The sequence below is a fragment of the Gracilinanus agilis genome, chromosome 3 (assembly GCF_016433145.1).
Source record: "Gracilinanus agilis isolate LMUSP501 chromosome 3, AgileGrace, whole genome shotgun sequence".
In the NCBI taxonomy this organism is placed as follows: Eukaryota; Metazoa; Chordata; class Mammalia; order Didelphimorphia; family Didelphidae; genus Gracilinanus; species Gracilinanus agilis.
Window position 1 is genome coordinate 649030172 of NC_058132.1, and position 19529 is coordinate 649049700.

Sequence of the window (19529 nt, forward strand, 5' to 3'; positions counted from 1 at the left end):
GGTCGAGTGACTTGCCCAAGGCCCGAGCCCGCGCTGAACTGCTCCTTTCCCTGGGCGCCCGCCTCGGGGAAGGAGAGGGGCCTGACGTGGAAGCCAAAGGGCTGGATGGCCTCAGCGGTCTGTCCAGGGTCCTTAGCCCAGGGTTGGGGCAGGGAAGGCCAGGCACTTCTGGGCTGCCTTTCCTTCTCTTCAGCCATCGGGAGTCTGAAGGGAGGCCGAGCCACGGTCTGGAAAGGAAGGGGTGCCGGGAGGACCAGCACACAACCCTGTAAGGGAAATGCTGCTGGGGGCGAGCAGCAAGATCACTCCATTTGGAGGCAGGGACCCCCGAGGCCATCTGCTGCAGTGCCCCCAGGGCCCAGGGCTTAGTCCAGTCACGCAGGCAAGTGGCACCCAATGCCCTCCCACTCACTACCTCCTCACTTGCCTGTGTAAGAGGGGAAAAAAGGGTTTTTGGTGATTAGATTAAGGATGACCAGGGCAGATTTAATTTCATTATCACACCTGCTGTGGCTCACAAGTGCTCCTGTTTGTTCTAAGGCCAAGAATTGCAAATCTGCTTCAGTATTAAAAAGGATGGTTGGGGGAGGGGGAGAGGCAGCTGGGTGGCTACGTGGATGTTCAGGTCTAGAGAGGGAGGTCCTGGGTTCAAATCTGGTCTCAGATACTCCCTAGCTGGGTGACCCTGGGCAAGTCACTTACCCCCCCACTGCCTAGCCTTGGCTGTGCATTCTAATAGAAGACAGACATAGTATGCTAAGGCCGAAGGCAAATGTTAAGAAAAAGGAGGGCTAACATGTCCTGGGCCAGGTTCAGAATAGATAGAGGCTCCCCAAGTAGTGTTCAGAATATAGGATTTGGGTTCAGGTGAGGGACTGGCAGAGCCAAGGCAGCTGTGGGGTAGTCCGAGCCGGGTTCCAGTCCTGCCTCTGTACCACTACAGGGCTGCTGTCGTAGTGGGCCCTTTTAGACACTTACCTTCTGCCTTAGAATGGAAACGAAGCGCCGTTCCAAGGCAGAGGAGCGGTAAGGGCAGGGCGATTGGGGTGAGTGACTTGTCCAGGGTCACGTTTGAACCCAGGGCTGGATCTCTACCAGTATCTCAAGTATTTTGGGCTCTGTATTAAGTGTAGCCGGTTACTGTCACTGTCCAAGAACCTGCGACCATCACTGGACACTCCTTTCGGGAGGCAGTTAGGTGGCGACGTGCCTGGAGCCAGGGCAAGTCAAAATGGGCTGGAGGAGGAGACGGGCAGCCCCGCAGCGCCTCAGCAGAGAAACCTGCACCCCCGCCGAGCGTCGTGGGGGAGCACGCTGGAGCCAGGGGCCTGCCCGCACCCACTTGTTCTCCCCTGGCTCGGCCACCCCAGGGAAGCCTCAGGAGCGAGCTGGATTCTGCTCTCCAACACGGCTCATGTTCCTCTAGTTTCTGCCCACGCCACGCCCCCGGAGGACGAATGCCGACAGCACCCCAGCCCTAGGACGTGCCCGTGGGTGGCCCCTGTGTAAGGCGCGAAGCAGGCACCAGGCTGGTGGCAGCGACAAGGATGGAGGGAAGATGGCGCCAGATGGGCCCGCGGACACCGGTGACCACCACGTGAGTCCCCGGGCCCAGCTCAGGAGTGGGAATGCCCAGGGGAGCAGTGGGCAAGCTTTCCTGAAAAGCAGCGATGACCAGACGACTCGTGGAGTAACGAAACCAGGATTATTTATTGATCAATAGCTCGGGATACAGAAAGAGCGTGGACAACGCGCGGACCCCCACGTCGTGTGGAGTCACCGGCCGAAGGGCAGCCAGGCCCAGAGCCGAGCGATGGGGTGTCCAGTTCAGTGCTCCGGGCAGGAGCTCCCCGAGAAACGCTTTCACACCGGTGTCCGCAGGGCTCAGTTTCCATTTCTCGCTTGCATATATCAGTTTTTGCCTTGTTCTAAGAGGTTATAAAGACTAGTGTAACTCAGATAACTGACCCTGAATATAAAACAGTGAAATGTCATGGAACAGCTGGTAAAAAAGGTATAGAATAGAATTATACATTAAGTACTAAATAAAATACTTTTCTTAGATCTATGCATACATTGCATGTGACCACTTAGAGTTGATCAACCGTACTAAGATCAGGTGGCTGGAGTGAAGGCGGATGTCTGGAAGGGTCGTGCCATCGCCAAGGCTGGAGAGAAATCTCTTCCCTCGTTCCCGGAGGCTCTGTGCATCGGGCCAGAGTGCGGGGCACCCCTCGGGCCCCCTGGAAGCTGCCCTTGAATCCCCCGGATAGGCCTCCCCTTTGCAGCAGTGGCAGACAGGGAGAAGGAGAAGAGGCCCACGGCCAGAGAAGGGTCGGGGACTGACTGAGTGCTGGCTGGGGGACCGAGGAGAGTCTCGGAGGGAAATCAGGGAAACGAAGGTGGGAGATGACCCGGGACTTCAAATCCTGCCACCATCCCCTGGTGTCGGAGAACAGAGGCAGGGAAAGAGGGAGCTCCGCCGATCCGGCCGACACAGGGTGCCCAGCGTGAGGTCAGGTTGCTCTCCAAAAGAGCTGTTTTATAAAACAGTGAAAATGTGCATTCAAAGTAACAGGAGCCCGTCTGAAGACAAAAGGAGTGTTCTGTCCAGCTAGCCCGCTGCCCGCTCATGCTCTCTGGGGGACAGTATATGGGATGAGGTCAGCCTGCTTTAAAAAGCACGTACTTTTTGGATCTTACTAGAAAAAGGTCTGTTTAAAATAATTTTTTAAAATAACAGGGTTCTACACTTGCCCCATGGCGTTTAGAAAGGAAACCTTACAAAAGGTTACATTTTGATATGAATGATTTAAAGGTACATATTCCTCTTTGTTATTTCAAACTGGTGATGGCTGCCATATGTATGTGTTAATAAATGCACCCCAACGGGCAGCAGCAAAGCCGGGTATTGGGTGTTACACCAGACGAGAGCTCCCCAATTCCTCATCCTAGCCCGGGGTCACAGTGAGAGGCTCACTGTTAGGCCGGACAGAGAGGTCTGGAGCTCCAACACCGGCTGGATGAAAAAGAGAGAATTTGCTCCTGTGGGAGCCGCCGCCGCCGCGCTGATCGATGATAGAAAGGCCCAGACTAGCTGGGGCAACAGAGGCCATACGAATCCAGAACAAGTTCACGGTGTAGTTCTAGAAAACCAATTCTACCTAACAGTAGTTACGTAGGAACAGACATGTTATGGAAAAAGTATAAAATATCAATAAAATACATGCTACAAGGTCCATATTACAAAAGGTACCCCGACCGACCCTTGGGTAAAAGTGGTGAGCAACAATTTCAGGCCGCAGGGATTGTAGAAGGTTGACTTCCTTTCGGTGATTTCATGAAAAAACACACTGGAATGTTCTTTTTTTTCTTCTCTCTAAGTGAAATCTGTAAAAACAAAGAAAGCCACCTAGTGTTAACATGAAAAGCCATTGGAACACGCTCCTTTTTGCCTAAAGAATCACGTAAGACTGGCAAAGATTTAGCTCCTTCTAAGACAACCAGGACAACAGCGACAAGGAGCAGGTGGTACCCATGCTGAGCCGAGGCTTGTTTCCAAAGATCCCCCCCTTCACCTTTCCTGCTGGCTCCCATCCACCTACATTTCCTCCTCCAACCCTTCTACCGCCTTCACTTTGCTCCAAGTTACAAGAGACAGGACGATGCTCTGCTTCTGCTAACTTTCCTGCGCTCAGGGACGCAGAAGCGGCCTACATTTAATTCTAGCATCTTTACCTAAAGAAAACGGACACTCAGCCACTGCCTGCGAAGGTGAGAAGGCTGGTATCCTCAAGGGTGGGCACAGTCTTGCACCACCCTCACAAGGAATCTTCCATCTTCCCAAGGTCCTGGAGAAGCTGCCACCCCGGGGAATACAACACTCCTTTTCCAATGAACATAAGTGACTCAGTACTCAATGCCATGCGACTGTGGGCTGCCCAATGAAGTGTCAGAGGAAGCATTCAAAGTCAAGTCTTCCTCTTCATGATGCCAGAGAGGACTCCAGGCACCCACTCCAGCTCCATTCTAGACTAAAGAGGCTTTTTTGCTAAGTCTGGGGGAGGTACCTCCCCCCCCCCCCCATTACTAGAGACAAAGGCCTTGTCCTGTGTGAAGCTCCTGCCTTTGTCAGCCTTCTTCAGGTCTCGTGAATAGAGTACTCTGAGCTTCCAGCTTCAAGGGAGAAGATGGAAGAGGCCAGCCCCATTTTAGGTGGCTGAAGGAAACAGCTTCTGGGAAGACAGACGAGTAGCCAGCAGACTGGCACATAACTGGCTCTAGTCTGCTACTTCACAGACCCTAGTGGGAGAGCTCCCCATGAGTGTTCTCCTATGGACGCCACTGATTTTTCTGTCTGGCTATGCTTTAGATCAGTGATTCCCAAAGTGGGCGCCACCCCCCCAGTGGGTGCTGCAGCGATCCATGAGAGTGGTGACGGCCACAGGGGCATTTATATTTCCTATTAATTGCTATTAAAACAAACAAACAAAAAATTAATTTCCAGGGGGCTAAGTAATATTTTTTCTGGAAAGGGGGCGGGAGGCCAAAAACATTTGGGAACCCCTGCTCTAGATAAATGGCCTTCTCTGCTATTTGCCAGGGATGTTCCAATGTAGAGTTGGCATTTGCTAGGAAAAGGGTGAAGCTGTGGTTTGAGAGCCTGGGATCCTCCTTCCCCCCAACAGGAACGACAAAGTGATTAGAAGCTAGGCAGAACTCCATCATCTCCCCCAGTGAGGCTGAAGGGAGCACACAGACAAGAGTCTAGTTCGACAGCCCTCCCTCTAAAGTGAGCAGAGTGGCCTCTGGGCCCAGCCTCCCGTTTCCCTTTGGGGCAGGAATGAAAGTCCCTCAAAGAAGAGGCTGCAAAGGTCCCTTCTGACTCCACACAGAGACAACCTCCTTCACGATACATGGAGCTCTTCCTACAAGTCAGTAAAGAAAGGCATCACAGGAACCAAACATCTCATTTAGAGTCTGTAGCTCATGAAACCTGTCTTGACACTAATAAAGACCATCTTATATGAGTCCTTGAGCATGTGTCATGTCTGTGCACAGCTCCCAAAGGGCAGGGAGATCTGCCTTTTTTTTTTTTTTTTTTTAAACCCTTGTACTTCGGTGTATTGTCTCATAGGTGGAAGATTGGTAAGGGTGGGCAATGGGGGTCAAGTGACTTGCCCAGGTCACACAGCTGGGAAGTGTCTGAGGCCGGATTTGAACCTAGGACCTCCCTTCTCTAGGCCTGGCTCTCACTCCACTGAGCTACCCAGCTGCCCCTGGGAGATCTGCCTTTGGCACAGGCTTTTCTGTACAAATCAACGGTCACCATCTTTACACAGAGCTCAGGATTTGCAAAGCATTTTACAAATACAACCTTATTGGAGCCTCACCACAATCCACAGAGGTGCTGCTGTTATCCCCATTTTACAGCTGAAGAAACTGGGGCAGACAGAGGTGAAGTGATCTGTCCAGGGGTCTTTCCAGTGCTCTGTGGTGCCCCCCTAACTGTGTACATATAAGCCCCAGGAAGGACCTGTCATACTGCCTTAAACTGAAGATGTTCAATCCACACTGGAATGCTGTGGCTCTGGCTGAGTTTATAGGGGGACATGACCACCTATCCATTGCATCAGACAAGCTTCTCCAGTCTTCTAAAAGCCCTCTGTCCTAAGATGTTCTCAGGAACTTCCTTTCCCTTGAAAGGACCCACATAAACCATGAAGAACAAGGTCCTATTTTCTCAGAGCACTGACTGCTCTTTTGAATATTTCTTTTAATGAAACACATTACCCCAATGCATGTGTTTCCCATCTCCTGGCCCTCATAATTCAAAAGTTTGGAAAAAGGACTGTGATGAATCCAATTCTAAAGCCAGTAACTGAACTGTAAATGTCACATACGTTAGTCAGACAACATGAGACAGCCATGCTCACTTGGAAGGACTGTCACGAGCATCCCCATCTAGGACCTGTCTGATGGGGGTGAGGGCTCAACTCCTCATTTATCATCCTTCCCCTTGATTCGAGACACAAAGGACAAAGCCCAACGGAAAGGCACTGTGTAGAACAAGGACCCCGAAGGAGCTTACTCTTAAGCCTGGTGCCCGTGCACGACGATGTCCCCCTCTCCTCCTTGCATCTGCATCTGCATCTGCGCCTGCATCCTTGCAATCATCTCCTGCATACGACGAAGCTGCAAGAGAAGGAGGAGTGTGGATCTATCATCTTAGGCTCGTCCCATTTCCTCTTCTCTAAAAGGCTGTAAGTTCTAAAAACTTCTTAGAAAACATTACTGTAAAAATCTGGCTTGCACGAGGTCAGGAAGCCAGCTTAGAAGGAAGCATGGGGGACAGGAGATTTCAGTGGTTTAAGCCCTAGTTAACACTGAAGAACGAAGGGTAAGCAGTTTTCCACTTACCCAAAACCAAAGTCCAAGTCTTAGATATAACAAGTGTCCTCTCTGACATTTTCAGAATAACCATGGGCTTATGGCCTAATCAAAGATTTGTCCTACTTTGAGATAGCCTTGAAGGAAATTACGGCAGTGTTGGCTTTTCAATTCTGCTTGCTTATTTAAAGGGTCATAAAATAAGACTAATTTTTATGCACCAGCATCGTGACTGGGATTTGAATGGGTGACATCATTAGATTTCATTATTAATTCCTTTAAGTTATTCATTTTTGACATTAAAAATGCTAAAGTTTCAACCAAAACAGATGCAAATAAAAAGGATCCTTTCCAATGTCGCCCTTCCCCAAATCAAGCCGGACAATACAACATATAATTTGGGAGTATAACTGTCTGTTCCCAATAATTTCATATAAAGCTAAATATGGGGGCTAGGTGGGGCCTTGGCACTGTAAATAAATGCATGCTGGTCTCTTATATACATGCTCCTCTGTTGGTCATTTCAAAAGACTGGACCAATGTGTTCCACACTGTCATTCGAAGCTAGAAGACTTTGGCCAACAAAAAGCAAGAAAGATCTCGCTCTGTCCACATGTAAAAACAATATAAAGGAATACAAAATCCTATCAAAATCATCTCTGGGAGACAATGAGGACTGTCCAAGACCCAGACAAGGACAGAGATGCACGGACATGACTTGTCTTACTTCTGCTTCCTTTTCCAGCAGGATCTGGTCTCGATTCACTTCCTCATTTTCCACTTTTCTAAGGAGAGAAAGCAGTCAATGAAAATCTGCTAACACCCGGGCCTTCCATTTGCACTACTGGTGACAGTGGGTCGTCTCTCTATGAGCCTGAACACATCTCCCTTGGGATGTTGGAGGCTGGTTGGTTTTTTAAACCCTTCCTTTCCATCTTAGAATCAGTACCGTGTATTGGTTCCAAGGCTGAAGAGAGGTAAGGGCTAGGCAAAGAGGGTTAAGTGACTTGCCCAGGGCCACAGAGCTAGGAAGTGTCTGAGATTAGATTTGAACCCAGGACTCTTATCACCGGGCCTGGCTCTCTGTCCAGCCCACTGTCCCCACCAAGTTTTAAGTTCCTTGTATTTGGTATTTGGGCTGAGCAGATATTAGTTTGCTAAAAATGATTAACTTGAGATATAGAATACTGATGGAGGTCTTTAAAAGCAGAGTTTCCTCTACAGTTTTGGGGAGGGCAGTTAAGGCTGGGATTCTGGGGGATCATCAGAGATTTCTCACAAAACTGTGATGTGGTGCCTAGACAGACAGGTGACTTTGAGGATCAGTGACCAATAGAACATGCCGCCCCCCGGACGAACATGGAGGCTGACTTCTGTGAGCTCAAAGAGCCGAGGGTCTAGATGACGAAGAGACGGAGGGAGGGGACGGGACGGACAGAGGACAGAGGAACAAGGGAACCACACGGTGACGACCTGCCGCCTCTCTTGAGTCTTTCCGAGCGGAAGTTCTCGTAGTGAAGATCCTGGGTCACCTCCTGGAGATCCTGCATGTGAGTGCTGGAAAAGAGGAGGTGGCGTGGGGTGAGCCTGGAGCAAGCCCACCAGGAGCCTCCCCCCTCCCCATGCCACGCTTTCCTCTAATCTATCCCGCCCAGCTCCCCACCCCTGCTTCTGTTCTGGGGCGCCCCCCCCACCCCCATGTCCAATGCTGCTAGGGGTGAAGCAGCCCTCAGCCCCTGAAGACCCTGCCACACTCCCCTCCCAGCTCCACGGCAGTGCTGAAGGAATTGTGCCTAGAAAGCCCAATAAGAACACCAAGGACAGAGATCCCCGGAGCTCAGTGCCTCCTGTGGCCGCCTTCTCCCTCTGGACACAGGCCCAGCACACGCTACCGCACGTCCCCACCATGGCTCACATCAGCATCGTTCTCAGCTTGAGAAAGTCATTGTGTTCCGGATTCTCCACTTCCACAACTCCCCAGGGATAGAGGCGGCCTCGAACCTTTTTGCCTTTGGCTTCAATCAACTGATTGGATCCCACCACTGAAAAGGGAATGCTGGCCTGTGAATAAACAAGAAGAATCAAGACTGACCAAAACAAAAGAAGCGTCACAAAACTTCCCCTTTTCAATACTATTTGTAGCAAGATCTAATTAGAAAAAATCTAGGCACACAAATTAGATTAATTTCCTGCAGGCTAATCTCGTGATAACAAATACTATTTCTAAGGCTATTTCCAGCTAGAGCAGAACCAACATCCTCCTCCCAGGGAAGCCAGGGAAGGGCTGGGGGCTTCCGTGTCAGAGGGCTTCGCGGGCCGCCCGCTCCAAGGCGACTCTCACCTTCAGAAGTCTGGTCTGCTCCTTAAAGTCCTCGTCCTCATCGGACTCGGCGTCAGGGAGGTGGTAAATCTTGATGCCGTGCTCTTCGATTTCGTCCAGAACCTGAAGGACGAGGAGCGCAGCGGCTAAGAGGGCGCGCTCGCTCGGCTCCCACTGGCCCAGCCACGCTGCCCGTGAGGAAGGCCCTGAGGGCGGGCGCCCTGGAGGGAAACTAGGCTGCAGAGGAGTTTCTGCCTGCGCTAAGGACGGGGAGGCTGCACTGGGAGATCCCTATGGCTGGGGGGTCCAGGGCGGGCCCCCGACTCTGAGGGGCCCGGGAGGCCCTCGCATCCAAACGCGGGCTGGGCAGATGTGCTCTGGGAGCTCAGTGCATCCACCCAGCTGTTCTCCTCAACTTTGATTTCAATCTTGTTTTTATATCCCTCAGAATGAGCTCAGAGGAAGGGTTCAAGGCTGAAGAGCAGTAAGGGCTGGGGGACTAGAGCCAAGTGAACTGCCCAGGGCCACAGAACCAGGTCTCTAGGCCTGGCACTCCATCCACAGAGCTCCAGGTGTCCCCTTTATCACTGCCCCCACACGTGAAGAGGTCTACCTCCAGCTGTCCTCGATATCCCCTCAACCTCTTTTCTTTTTCACTGTTCAGCAGGAGCTCCCTCTTCTTCACCATTCACTTGATCCTAAATCCCTGATGAATCGTGTTTCTGACCTGTCTTAGCCTGAACCTTGTTCTGGGTTCCCCCAGCCAGTACATCAGTGTACCAGCAGCCAGTGTCAAGCAGCAATAGCAAGAAAAAGAGAACCCAGATTATGTACAACCACCCCAAAATCAAAGGAGCAGAAGCTATGACTGGATTCTCTGTTAAGGAAGAAGCCCGTCGTGGCTTGTGTGCCCAGGCAGTGCTGCCAGGGCCTTTGGCTCCAACGCTCGAGGTACCCTTTTTTTTTTTTTTTTTTTAAAAAACCCTTAACTTCTGTGTATTGGCTCATAGGTAGAAGAGTGGTCAGGGTGGGCCATGGGGGTCAAGTGACTTATCCAGGGTCACGCAGCTAGGAAGTATCTGAGGCTGGATTTGAACCCAGGACCTCCCGTCTCTAGGCCTGACTCTCAATCCACTGAGCTACCCAGCTGCCCCCTCGAAGTACGTTAATGAGGCGAGATGGCCCAGGCTAGTTAGTCTGCCTCCCTTGCCCCCCACTTGGGTCCACACTGCTGCTTCCAGCACATGTTAAAGAGGAGTTTCCCGACTCTAGTCCGTGCTCAGAGGGGGTCGACCTCCTTAGTGCCCCAGCTGTCCCTTGGCTTCTGCCCTCCCCACTGCTCAGCGTTATCAGGCCTGTCCTCAGTGCGTGTGAAGGCTGTCTCTGGGCAGCCCTGGGCAGTGCCCTCCCGCCTTCTCCCTCCTAGTTGGGGGCTGCTCCGTCATCTTCTCTCCCCTCACCCAAACGCTGTGCTGGTGAGACCCCGTCTGCCCCTTCTCTGGGGTCTGCAGCCACCGAAGCGCTCCCTCTCTCTCAGGTGGGGGGTCCGACCGCCCTCCCTCACTCCACGCTCCTCCTCCCCTAATCCTACACCCAGGCAGCCTCTTTGGCTCCAATCTTTCCTGCACTCGTCCTGAGCAGGGACCAAGCCCTGAATGACCCCCATCTAGGAAGCTGCAGGAACTCCTGGGCCAGGAGGGCTCCCAACCAGACTGAAGTGGGAAATGTCCAACCACCCAAGGAAAAATATGAGCCAGCTGATGCTCATTTGTGGCTTTTTCAGTCATTATTCTGCCTGCAGGGAGCCCCCCCAGCAATGCCAGGAGGTAGGTGCTAGGGTCGCTCCATTTTACACATAAGGAAAGTGAGGCTGAAGGGGATGAACGGACTGCCTCAGGTCCCCCTAGAGAAACGGTGTCTGAGGCAAGCTCTGAACTCGGGCCACCTTCAACCACAAGGAAGATGCCTCCAACACTTTCTTCCCTGTCTACGAGGAAGGACAGAGCCACCGAGGCCAGCCACGCATTGTCACGTGTCTGCACAAAGACAAGCTGTTTCCAGGGCTCTTGGGCAGCCTCTAGAGGGGTCTCTGCTTGAATCGTGATCCCTTCCCCAGGCCCCTTCCCTCATGCCCCAGTCCGACCCAGTCAAGGGAAGGAAGCCAGGTTGGCTTCATGTGGTTTACAAAGGGATGAGGCAACCACAGGCACCACCAAAAAATCCCCATCTGTTCCACTGTCAGAAATTTGCTCAGGCGGAAAGTCACTGAATAGACCAGCTTTTCCAGATTCTGAAAAGCCAGGCACTATTTACTTCCTTCTCTCAAGTGCTAACACAGATCTTGTCACCTGAACAATCCGTGAAAATACCTCTCCTGGGGAGGAAGGTGACCTGATGGCTCCCGTCCCTGCTTAGCACCTTCTCTAGTCTGGGTGTCTTCCTTTGGGGTCCTCACCCCACCCCATTTCTGGTTTGCCCAGGATTCTGCTGAAGGGTGAGGGGACAGCTAAGGAGGGGTCAACTGGTTCTCTTTGGCCTTTGTTCACCAGTGCCCCAAGAGGCTCCCAGGCCCTTTAGTGTCTCTTTTGAGCACGCATGAAGAAGTCCCAGCCTATTCTTTAGTTTTCTTGCCAATTTTTTACAGCCTACGCCTTTTTTGGGGTGGCCTGGTAAAAGCAGTCAAAGGTCCTAAAGCCTGGTTCTAGAAACACCAAAACTATTCATTTCCCAATGGGTCCTGATGTGAATGCTGGACTCACCCTCTTCTTCAATCGCTCCCGCTCCTTCAGGGTAAGAGTATCAGCTTTTGCAATCACAGGCACGATATTCACTTTATTGTGGATGGCCTTCATAAACTCAACATCTAATGGTTTGAGCCTAAGAGAAGCACAAGGGGCGCTCGGGTTAGCTTTCTTAAGAGTCCACGCACACCCGAGGTTTTCAGATTTATTGCAATTCTCAGGAGAGAAGGCTCAGAGGAGCTCACGACAGCCCTGGAGCCCCCGTTTAACAGGAGGAGCGCCCACCTACCCGTGTCCAAAAGGTGAAATGAAGTAGAAGCAGCAGTGCACCCGGTTATCTATGATGTGTCGTCGGTTCAAGCCACTTTCATCATGCAGATACCGTTCGAACTGCTCATCGATATAGGAGATGATGGTCTTGAAACTAAAAACACGCAGACTTGAAGTAGAACTCCTGCTCCCCAGAAAAGAGCCGGCCCCCCCAAGCACCTCCCCTTCAGAAGTGCTGTAAGGGAGGGCTAGGTTTCAGAAAAAACCTGACAAAATCTACTTGTGGTGGTAGCAGCAGCAGCCGCCCTTCTGAGCTGGCCTAAGGACCATCTTTCCCTTCACAAAAAAGAGGCTTTTATGGACTGAAAACAGAGCTCTTGTTGGGAGGCTAAGAAAAGACGCCTGGGAAGAAGGGAAGGCTTCAGGGAGCATGGATTCCTGGGGATCTATGAGGGGAAAGGAGGGCACCCAGACATCAAGAGCCATGCCCGGTCCCACTGTTCCCTAGCCAAGAGGAAATGTCTCCTCAAGGCTCATGCAGGACACCAGACATTCTCTGGAAACCCAACCTGACAGATTAGAACATGTAAAGAGCATCGAGTAAAATGAAGTGAACGAGGAAAACCTTCCCAGAGGAAAAGGGATCAAGCCTGCATTCTCTGCCTGCTCCACCCAGAACACCCAGAAAACCCACATCTACCTCGGACCTCCCTTCTGCTGTGTGCCTGGCTCTCGTCTGGACAGGCCTCCTGGCTACGCTCTGCCTGGGCCTCGAGCCAAACTGGAGGTGCTCTCTGAGGTCCCCCGCCCCTGGCAATGCCCTGGGCTTCTACCTGCCTTCCTCTGGTCGATGGGGTCTTTGGGGATACAGAGGAGGGGACTCGCTGGCTGTTCACAGCAGGGGGGTGTCCAAGGCAAATAGACACGAGGTCCCTATTCCTCAGAAATGTTAAATGTGGCGTCACTAAGGGGTGGGGGGGGATGACTACAGATGTATTCATTTTGTCCAGCATCCTCAGTGACATTTTCATCTGGTTCGGGCTGCCTTCCTTCCTCTCCTTTCTCCCTGCTGGCAGTGCTCCCCTCACATAGAGCAGCAGCTCTGGGACGGTGGACAAGAGCAAGGGTTCAAAGGGTGTTAACCGAGGTCCACTACTTCCTCAGGCACTCCGGACAGGTCTCGACCTAAGGTCTCTGAGCCCCACATTCTCAGGGCTCTCCACAGGCCATCAGGCTGAGATACTGGCGCCCCCGAAGCAGCTGTTCTGAACACTTGTACCCAGCGGGCTCTTGGCTAGTGTCCTGACATTCCCAGAAAGGACAGCCCAGCTGCTGGAAGACCACATAAAAGAAATGCCTGTGTTTGCTGACCGTGCCTTGACCATCAGTTAAAATTTATCAACCCTTTAAAACCACCTCAGCATTTTGGGTTGTCATCAAAGCTGGCAACTGTTGCTTCTCAAAGATAAGGAATAAAAGTAATTTAGACTCTGATGTTATGTCTCATGGATTGGGCCCTGGCACAGCCCAGGGAGCTACGTACCAGTCCCGGCAGTTAATCGCATCCCCGTAGCCTGGCGTGTCTACAACCGTGAGACGGAGCTTGACCCCTCTCTCCTCTATCTCCACCGTGGAGGCCTCGATTTGCACAGTCCTTTCTATTTTCTCTAGAAAAGAACACATGGCTTAAAATAAGAGGGCACTCCCAGCAGTCAGACTGACTTCTGGGTGCTGACCAGTGTTCCCCAAGACACCCTCAGAGGTACCTGGGCACCTGGCCCAGCCAGTTCCTTTCTAGGTCCACAGTGGGATTAGGCACAAGAGGTGTCAGCATAGTTGCGGAAGGAAGAAATACTACTTGAGTTAGTGAAGGGACAAGAACCAGGACTGATCCACTGTCTGTAATGGCTCAGAGGGTAGCCTCATTCTGTAAATAATAAACAGAGGCCCAGAAGAGGCTGACTTGACCAAGGAGAAGGCAAGAGAAGAGGAATAAGTATTTATTAAGTACCTAGAGCACACTAGAGTCACGATTTTGTGAGGTGGGTGCTATTATAACCCCCATTTTATAGATGAGAACAGAGGCAGACAGCAGTTAAATGACTTGCTATGGGTCACAAAGCTAGCTGGTATTTGAGGCTGGACTTGAACCCAGGACTTTTCTGTTTCCAGTCCCAGTGCTCTATCCACTGCACTACCATCTACTTACAAGGTAGTAAACTGCAGAACTATTATGAATGCAGGTCCTCTGGCTACACATTCAAAAATTCTTTTAGTCCACAGGGTAGAAAATGATTTTAAAATATGAAAGAGATATACAAGCCTCCCTCTGGCAGCTGCCCAAGAAAGTTACTGGGGCGTCTTGTTATTGGGCTTCAAATCAAGTCAGGTGCTGGTAATGTGGCACCTTAGATAAAACAAGGAAAAAGCATGTGGACGTGCCATCACTCAAGTGGAATGAACTCTCCCAGGGTCACTGTCACCTATGTTGATCCACAAGAGAGCAGAGGGACTGTGCTTTTACCTGCTGCCCCCGGAATGACCCTTTCAGGGTACAGATCAGTCAAGAAGAGGCTATTTATCAGCGTAGACTTTCCCAAGCCGGATTCCCCTAGGAAACAAACAGCAACACTCAAGATTTCACATCTCTTAGCAACACCCCGAAAATCAGCCTTTCATTCTTTCCAGTGTAGAAATGGAAATGTGAAGCTAGCGTTTCCAAGAAAATGTCAGTGAAGTCCAGGAAAATGCCACCAGCATTCAATATACAAGGAGAGTTTTCTAGTGCCTTTGACCAAAATTCTATAAGCTAGGATTTTCTCTCCTCCTCCTAAATTCAATGATTGATGGGGGAAAAAAATATCAGAGATGTCACCCTGCTCCACCTCCACCTTTTTACTGTCTGAACAAAAACTTTAGTGTTGTTACTGCTTCCGTGTGGATTCTGCTCTCTTGGGGATGATTTCTTCCCTTTGCGCCATTTTGTCCAAGCCTTTAGGAGTTTCTACCAATCCCTCTTGTACCCCAGTGTTTATTTTTTTTTTAAACCCTTGTACTTCGGTGTATTGTCTCATAGGTGGAAGATTGGTAAAGGTGGGCAATGGGGGTCAAGTGACTTGCCCAGGGTCACATAGCTGGGAAGTGGCTGAGGCCAGGTTTGAACCCCAGTGTTTATTTTTTATGTGACAGCCACATACCACAAATAGCCCAGTCAAGCCCCAACTGGCGGGCCCCCATTCTCATTCCAGGTCTCTTTTGTCAGCAGCTACTTTTTCTTCTTTAAACCATAGCCCGAAACAAAAGCCCAGTGCTATGGGTAGGGTTACTGCTAGGTCCCCACGGTATATTACCACCCACTAATGGAGGGTGTCCCCAAAGTCTCAGTGCAGTGGTAACCCCCTGCCCCCAGTGGGCCCTAAGATCATGTTTTATGATTCTGTTTCCTGGCCCTTCACTCTCCTCTAGCCATGACCCTGTAGTTGCAAGCCCATTGATTGGGGCCTTTAGCCCACCCCTAGCCATTTCCAGGATCTTGCTTGATCAATCACACCAGTTTCTCCCTCATCTGTACCCCATTCCTGTTTGTCTGCAAAGCTGCCTCTCAGGAAGGACCCACACTGCTATTACAGAGACACCTGGGAATAATGGTGTCCAGAATGTGACAAGAACCTGCTAGGTCAGTGTGACCAGACATGTCCTGCACCTTCTCTTTCCATTCTTGTTCAAAGGGTCACAGAAAGGACCTTTGAGGGCCTCTGGCCCACCCCATGGCTCTCCAGAGGAGGTGAACTCCTCCCCAGGCTCAGAAGGGCACTGCCAGGATGCAGGCCATTCTGGACTCCCACAACAAAGCTGTCTCCCATTTTTGACCTCTATCACTGATCCAGGGTGGCATCAGCTGGGGCAGTCACGGCTCCCAAGGAGAAACCTTTCCATAAAGAGCGCCGGGCAGCAGAAGCACTTCAGGCTGTGGTGTTGGTACAAGGGCGCAGGAAGTTCTCTCCTTTGCACTTGTTTTACCATTTCCCTTCTTGCCCTTTTTTGGGGGGGCACACGGGCACTGTGTCTCCCCTACAGCTGGCTCCCAAGGCCAGAGCACTGTAAGAGCTCACTATTCTTTAAAAACAAAACAAAACAACAACAAAAAACCACTTCCCTTCTATTTTAGAATCAATGCTGTGCTAGTTCTAAGGCAGAAGGGCAGTTAAGGGCTAAGCAAAGCCCAAGGTCACCCAGCTAGGAAGTGTCTGAGACCAGATTTGAACCCAGGACCTCCTGTCTCAGCCTGGCTCTCTATCTACTTAGTCACCTAGCTGCCTCCTCACCCATAATTCTTTTTTTTTTTTAAACCCTTAACTTCTGTGTATTGGCTCCTTGGTGGAAGAGTGGTAAGGGTGGGCCATGGGGGTCAAGTGACTTGCCCAGCGTCACACAGCTGGGAAGTATCTGAGGCCGGATTTGAACCCAGGACCTCCCGTCTCTAGGCCTGACTCTCAATCTACTGAGCTACCCAGCTGCCCCTCACCCATAATTCTTTACAGGGTCATGTTAGCAATAAGTCAGTTCTATCACAGGTGATTGCTAACATTAAGTATCTTCACAATTTCATCCTTGAGTTTATTAAGAACACATAGAGGTACCAAGAAGGACAACTCCACCTGAGGAATGAAGAGAGAATTTGGTCTAGATCTTCCTACATTTACCTTTATCGGGCCACTACAGTGCAGGGATAATTCTCCTGCTCTCCTGCAGAATAAAGAACAAGACCAAGAAGCTATCGAAGGTCCCACCTGGCTTCCTTTTTCCTTTCTGAATCTTTGGTTCCAGGCTCATCAGGATTCTTCTGACTAGGCCTCCCCTGACTAATCTCAAGAATCTCTGGGCCTGGTTTTAGCCTAGTTGGCAAAGTGCTTCTCAAGTTGTCAAGGGCCTAACTTCTAGTGTGACTGTGACCTGTACCCGTAGGATGGGGCATCTCTGTTCCCTTGGTCTTCCAAGTGGTGCCTTCTCTTGGCTGTGCCCTGCTGGCTGTTAGGCCAGCTGCCTTTATCTTTCTGATATGTCTAGAGCTTTAATTAAGGGTTACAAAGTGATTGAAACTGGTCTTCAGAACAAGCTTGCAAGGGAGGCTCTGGTGAAAAGTCTTTTTTCAGGGTCCCAGAGATAGCCAACATCTGATACGAAGTCACTCTCTTCAGCTTCTTCAGGACTATCATTAACTCACTCTACTAAAATGGAAAAATCCATGTAGCTTTGCCTTCTGAAGTAAGAGTGCTGAATCTGGTCTGAGACTGTTCTTCAAACCAGAGTAATGAAAATCCCAGCTCTGATCACTCTCAACATGTGCCAAAATCCTCCCATCAAGAATTATTAGACTATTACTTAGAATTCTTGGAGGAGGTAAAGAGGGAAGAGAAAGAACAGAAGAACAAGATTCAAGGGCTGTGGTAACATCAGGCCAAGCTCAACAACAGATGAGACAAGGTTTGATACGAGGCTTGATTTCAGCACTCAAAACGCAGCCTAATTTATTCTTGCTGAAGTCCAACTGACTGTAGCTGATTAATTTAAATATAATGCCCATAACAGTATGCCTGGTCTCCTCCTCCCTCTACCTTCTTCAAAACCAAACCAAAACCAGGAGCTCCATCTTAATTGTTTTCTTCCTCTTCAAGACTTAGGACTTCCATTTTGGATCCTCCAACAATTCTAGAAGAGTGAGACTCGGGCACATAGCTCCAAACTTATTTCACTAAATTTCAGGTCAAAAGAAGGCCCAAAGTGATTTCTTACCAACCACCATCAGGGTGAACTCAAAACCCTTTTTCACAGACTTTCGGTGGACTTGATTTGGAAGATTTGCAAATCCAACATAGCCAGGAGTTTCTGGATTTGTGAACTGAGCGGGCTGCTGCTGAAACAAAACCCAGAATATCATTAGTGACCTTATTTAGTCTTAATGAGCTGCAGCACCAAAACTAACATGCACAATAATGGAAAACATAAATTAATTTTTTTTCTTTTTAAACTCTATTAAGCACCTAGCAGATTTGGCTAAAATGAAAGAAGGGGAGAGTGATGAATGCTGGAGGGGATGTGGCAAAATTGGGACATTAATGCATTGCTGGTGGAGTTGTGAACTGATCCAACCATTCTGGCTGGCAATTTGGAACTATGCTCAAAGGGCTATAAAAGAATGCCTGCCCTTTGATCCAGCCATACCATTGTTGGGTTTGTACCCCAAAGAGATCATAGATAAACAGACTTGTATGAAAATATTTATAGCTGCGCTTTTTGTGATGGCAAAAAACTGGAAAATGAGGGTATGTCCTTCAATTGGGGAATGGCTGAACAAATTTTGGAATCTGCTGGTGATGGAATACTATTGTGCTCAAAGGAATAAAGAACTGGAGGAATTCCATGTGAACTGGAAAGACCTCCAGGAATTGATGCAGAGCAAAAGGAGCAGAACCAGGAGAACATTGTACACAGAGACTTATACACTATGCCACAATCAATGTAATGGACTTCTGTACCAGCAACAATGCAATGACTCAGGACAATTCTGAGGGATTTATGGAAAAGACGCTGCCCACATTCAGAGGAAGAACTACAGGAGAGGAAACAGAAGAAAAACAACTGCTTGAACACATGGATTGAGGTGGACATGATTGGGGATGTAGACTCGAAACGACCACACCAATAGAACTATCAACAATTTGGAAATAGGTCTTGATCAATGACACATGTTAAAACCAGTAGAAATACACATCAGCCATGGGGGAGGAGCTGGGGGTGGTGGTGAAGGGGAAAGTAAGAGCATGAATTATGTAACCAAGTTAATAACTTTTCTAAAAAATAAATATTAATAAATGCCTAAAACAAATAAATAAACAAACTCTATTAAAAACAAAAAACTCTAATGTAAGTAAAAACAGGTGCCTTAGGGGTGTGTGTGCATGTGCACACCCATGTAGTATTTGAGGACTATTTTGCAATATTTATTATGCATGTGTATATATATCTCTATGTGACAAAGGTTAAAAAGAGAAGAGGCAAGATTTCCTGTCATTCTTTGGAGGTAAAATGTCTTCTCCTGGTTCATCAAAGACCTCCCTTGTTTAGTGTCAAGGGCAGGGGGGTGCAGGATCGAGAGTCAGAGAGCCTCCTTAAGAGATCTTACTGCCTGTGGATCCTTGGGTAAACTGCCCTGGGCCCCAGGTGGGGGTGGGTGGGTGGGGGGTTGGACTTTAGATAAGGCCAAGGATCTTTTCAGCCCTTACAACAATTTGGAGTGCCTTTTCCCAGCACTATTCCCATTTCCTAGGTGAAACATAAGCTAGGGAGGTTACAGGCCTTGCTAGTTAAGTGACAACTATTCATATGTCCTGGGAAGGAATCCAGCTTTTCTCAACTCCAACTCCCTCCTTCTGGTCATGACAAATGACATCCAAGCCATGTTAGAAGCTCTTCTTGGGCAGGCAGACCAACCTAACCTTTAGGAAATCCATGTTGTCCTAGGTATTTCATTACAGCAAATGAAAATCTGCCCCCATTATTTCCCTCCTATTTTTATTTCATTCTGTAGCCTGTTGGCCATCCTTCCCAATGGGTCATATGAAAATCTAAAACATACCATCAACTATAAGAACCTAATTTAGATGGTGATTTCTTGGGTCACCGAAGCTTTGAGTCCAATTTTCCCTAAACAAGGCCCCCTCCAAATTTAACAGCTTTAGTTCCCAGGAATGAAGCTCTTCTAATAAGCCGGGGGTGGGGATGGGGGTGGGGGTGGGGTGTGTGTGTGT

The 19529-nt window shown here is 49.6% G+C and overlaps 1 protein-coding gene across 2 annotated transcripts in view; it reads right to left on the reverse strand.

Moving 5' to 3' along the window:
• Positions 1 to 1691: 1691 nt before the first annotated feature.
• Positions 1692 to 19529, reverse strand: part of SEPTIN2 (septin 2) — a 33652-nt gene continuing 15814 nt past the window's right edge. Inside the window, exons 3-13 of one of the 2 annotated variants that reach the window (XM_044670897.1) lie at positions 17515 to 17632; positions 14246 to 14332; positions 13265 to 13388; positions 11741 to 11875; positions 11470 to 11587; positions 8732 to 8833; positions 8306 to 8451; positions 7864 to 7947; positions 7118 to 7175; positions 6092 to 6195; positions 1692 to 3390 (exon numbers count right to left, since the gene is read on the reverse strand). In XM_044670897.1, coding sequence (XP_044526832.1) covers positions 6094 to 6195; positions 7118 to 7175; positions 7864 to 7947; positions 8306 to 8451; positions 8732 to 8833; positions 11470 to 11587; positions 11741 to 11875; positions 13265 to 13388; positions 14246 to 14332; positions 17515 to 17632 — 1074 coding nt within the window. In that variant the 3' untranslated portion in view covers positions 1692 to 3390; positions 6092 to 6093. Of the gene's footprint in view, positions 3391 to 6091; positions 6196 to 7117; positions 7176 to 7863; positions 7948 to 8305; positions 8452 to 8731; positions 8834 to 11469; positions 11588 to 11740; positions 11876 to 13264; positions 13389 to 14245; positions 14333 to 17514; positions 17730 to 19529 lie in introns of those variants that run through there. The other variant, XM_044670896.1, reaches the window with a different exon arrangement.